Source organism: Mauremys reevesii, linkage group 13 (genome assembly GCF_016161935.1).
Source record: "Mauremys reevesii isolate NIE-2019 linkage group 13, ASM1616193v1, whole genome shotgun sequence".
In the NCBI taxonomy this organism is placed as follows: domain Eukaryota; kingdom Metazoa; phylum Chordata; order Testudines; family Geoemydidae; genus Mauremys; species Mauremys reevesii.
This window is the reverse complement of record NC_052635.1, coordinates 15,665,853-15,669,417: the sequence shown is the minus strand read 5'-3', so window position 1 is coordinate 15,669,417 and position 3,565 is coordinate 15,665,853. Positions and strand designations below refer to the sequence as shown.

General features: G+C 47.9%; 1 protein-coding gene across 1 annotated transcript; it reads left to right on the top strand.

Annotated features, from left to right (window-relative positions):
* The first annotated feature begins 1,100 nt into the window (after positions 1-1,100).
* Positions 1,101-2,042, top strand: LOC120381144 (olfactory receptor 12D3-like). Its single transcript, XM_039499260.1, has one exon. It carries the CDS (start codon positions 1,101-1,103, stop codon positions 2,040-2,042), a length of 942 nt encoding a protein of 313 aa, XP_039355194.1.
* Positions 2,043-3,565: the final 1,523 nt, after the last annotated feature.

Genomic DNA, 3,565 nt, shown 5'->3' with positions numbered 1-3,565 from the left:
ACCCTGGATTTATATGGTGGCAATATGATATTTTCTGTCTTATTATATATCCCTTTCCTTATGATTCCCAACATTCTGGTCACCTTTTTGACTGCCACTACACACTGAGTGGATGTTTTCAGAGAATTATCCACAATGACTCCAAGATCTCTCTCTTGAGTGTTACAGCTAATTTAGACCCCATCATTTTATATGTGTAGTTGGGATTCTGTTTTCCAATGTGCATTACTTTGCATTTATCAAAATTGAACTGCCCTAGATGTGTTAGAAAATCCCATCCTCAAAAAACAGGTCACATTAACCTGCTTTGGGGAAGTGAGGGCAGAAAATATTTTTTTTTTAGTTGACATCTATGCCTTTGAATTATGTCTGGTACATAAACAGCATGGTGAACAACACGTTCAAAAGATGAGCCTGGGAGCATAAATTCATAACTCTGCTAGACATTAAAAATCCTGCACTGAACAGAAGCAGTGAATTTATGGTTTATTACAACTATCTGTAAGCCACTAATAATCCCCCCATCCCCAACTTTCTTCCTTTTCCCTTTCTGTCCCTGCCTCCAGCAATGACTGGTGGGGTGTTAATTGGCCACCTCACTTTGAAAGGTCCCTTGAAATATTTGTTAATTATTTATGCTAAACAAATGTTTCCACCTTGTATTTAGCTGGGACACTCTGAGTACCTTTCCCAAACCCAAAGAAGATCTGTGTCAGCTCGAAAGCTTGTCTCTCTCGCCAACAGAAGTTGGTTCAATAAAAGATATCATCTCACTCACTTTATCTCTCTAATATCCTGGGACCACCTGGCCATAGCAACACTGCATACAATAGATAGATAGATAGATAGATCTGCAAAGTAGAGATGATCTGACACAGAGATGCAGGGAGTTTCAGGGCTCATGTTGCCCGGGGAGGAAATCTGCTCAAAAAAATGCTAGCAAAACTGCTGAAATGTCCAGAGCTGCAAAGAGGGATAAGATGTTCATTTTTCATTAATCTATAAAAGAAATGGGCATCCAAATATCTAAGGCCCATTGAGAACCTCAGCCTCCAGCTCATATGCTTCCTTTTTTCTCTTTGTTTCCTTCCCCCGCAGTGATGGAGAACAGGACGGAGGTGAGAGAATTCATCCTCATGGGCCTGACCAATCTCCAGGGGTTGGAGCACTTTCTCTTCACACTCTTCCTGCTTCTCTATGTGGCCAGCATGCTGGGTAATGGGGCCATGGTAACCATGGCACTAATGGAGCCCCGGCTTCACACCCCCATGTACTTTTTCCTAGGGAATCTCTCCTGCCTGGACATCTGCTATTCCACAGTCACTGTGCCCAAGATGCTGGCCGGCTTCCTCTTGGGGCAGCAGACCATCTCATTTGCAGGCTGCCTGGCCCAGCTCCACTTCTTCCACTTCCTGGGTAGCAGTGAGGCCGTGCTGCTGGCTGTCATGGCCTATGACCGCTACGTAGCCATCTGCAACCCACTGCGCTACAGGCTGGTCATGAGCCAACGGGCCTGCCTGCTCCTGTCAACAGCCAGCTGGGTCACCGGCTTCCTGCACGCCCTGATGCACACGGTCATGACCTCCCAGCTGCACTTCTGCGGCCCCAGCTGTGTCCCCCACTTCTTCTGTGACATCAAGCCCCTGCTGAGACTGGCCTGCGGCAGCACCCACCTCAACCTGACCCTGCTCAACATCGTCACTGGGGGCATTGTGGTCATACCCTTTATTCTCACGCTCCTTTCCTACCTCTACATCATCTCCTTCCTGCTCCTGAAGGTTCAGTCGTGGGAAAGCAGGAGAAAGGCCTTTTCCACATGCGCCTCCCACCTCTCTGTGGTGTCTTTATTCTATGGGGCGGCCATCTTGACCTATGTGCCCCCTTCCTCCAGGGAATCCCCTGAATGGGACATGATGATTGTTCTCCTTTACAGTGTGGTCACTCCTGTCCTGAACCCCGTGATCTACACCCTGAGGAACAAGGAGGTGCAGTCTGCCCTGAGGAAAAACCTGCACAGAAAACTCTTCCCAGACAGGATATGAATAAAGGGAATGTTTTGTCCCTACCTCTGCTCTTCACAGACAGGATATGAATAAAGGGAATGTTTTGTCCCTACCTCTGCTCTTCATGAGGACTGTGGGGGCTGGGAATATGGTGAAGGCATCACTGGGTGGTGAGTAATATAAGGAAGGGACCATAAGTTTGTGTGCACTGGGGTGCACAGCGAAGGGACCGTTTCATCTTTATACATGAGACACTAGGGATTGTAATGCAGGAACCATTTTACACTGGCAATGTGAATATTGTGCATTGGTCAATACAGTCTGGGGCCATTGTCCATTGGATGCAGGGAATATAGCGTAGGGACTATTGGGAGGAAATACAGTGTAGGGACAAAGCAATGATCTGTCAAAGACCTGGATGACTCTCTGTTTCTTACTCCAGTCTGAAGAACAGGTTTGATTAAATTTATCCAGCTCTCTCTAGGACCGTAGTCCACCTCTTCCCTTGTCCTCTCTCCACTCTCGTCTGATGCCCTGCACTGAATACTTGAGGAAGGAAACATAGAAGATTTCTGTGCTCATGCTATGCTCTTAGGGACTACCACATCCACCAGGTATGCCAGCACAGGACTTGCAGCAAGTTTTCACTGGTGCTGACTAGAATACAAGAATTTCATTTGGAAAAAAAAATCAAAGCTTTGACATTTGCTTTCATTCCTCATTAGAACCAAACTGAGACTTCTAAATGTTTTCTCACCATAGAATCATAGAATATCAGGGTTGGAAGGGACCTCAGGAGGTAATCTAGTCCAACCCCCTGCTCAAAGCAGGACCAATTCCCAACTAAATCATCCCAGCCAGGGCTTTGTCAAGCCTGACCTTAAAAACCTCTAAGGAAGAAGATTCCACCACTTTTCCACCACCTCCCTAGGTAACCCATTCCAGTGCTTCACCACTCTCTGAGTAAAAATGTTTGTCCTAATATCCAACCTAAACCTCCCCCACTGCAACTTGAGACCATTACTCCTTGTTCTGTCATCTGCTACCACTGAGAACAGTCTAAATCCATCCTCTTTGGAACCCCCTTTCAGGTAATTGAAAGCAGCTATCAAATCCCCCCTCTTTCTTCTCTTCTGCAGACTAAACAATCTCTGTTCCCTCAGCCTCTCCTCATAAGTCATGTGCTCCAGCCCCCTAAACATTTTTGTTGCCCTCCGCTGGATTCTTTCCATTTTTTCCACATCCTTCTTGTAGTGTGGGGCCCAAAACCGGACACAGTACTCCAGATGAGGCCTCACCAATGTCGAATAGAGGGGAATAATCACATCCCTCGATCTGCTGGCAATTCCCCTACTTATACAGCCCCAAATGTCTTTAGCCTTCTTTGCAACAAGGCAGGGCCGCCCAGAGGATTCCGGGGGCCCGGGGTCTTCGGCGGCGGGGGGCCCTTCCGTTCCTGGACCCGCCACCGAAGTGCCCCGAAGACCTGCGGCAGGGCCCCCCGCCGCCAAATTACCGCCGAAGCGCAGCCTGGTCTTCGGCGGTAATTTGGCGGCGGGGGG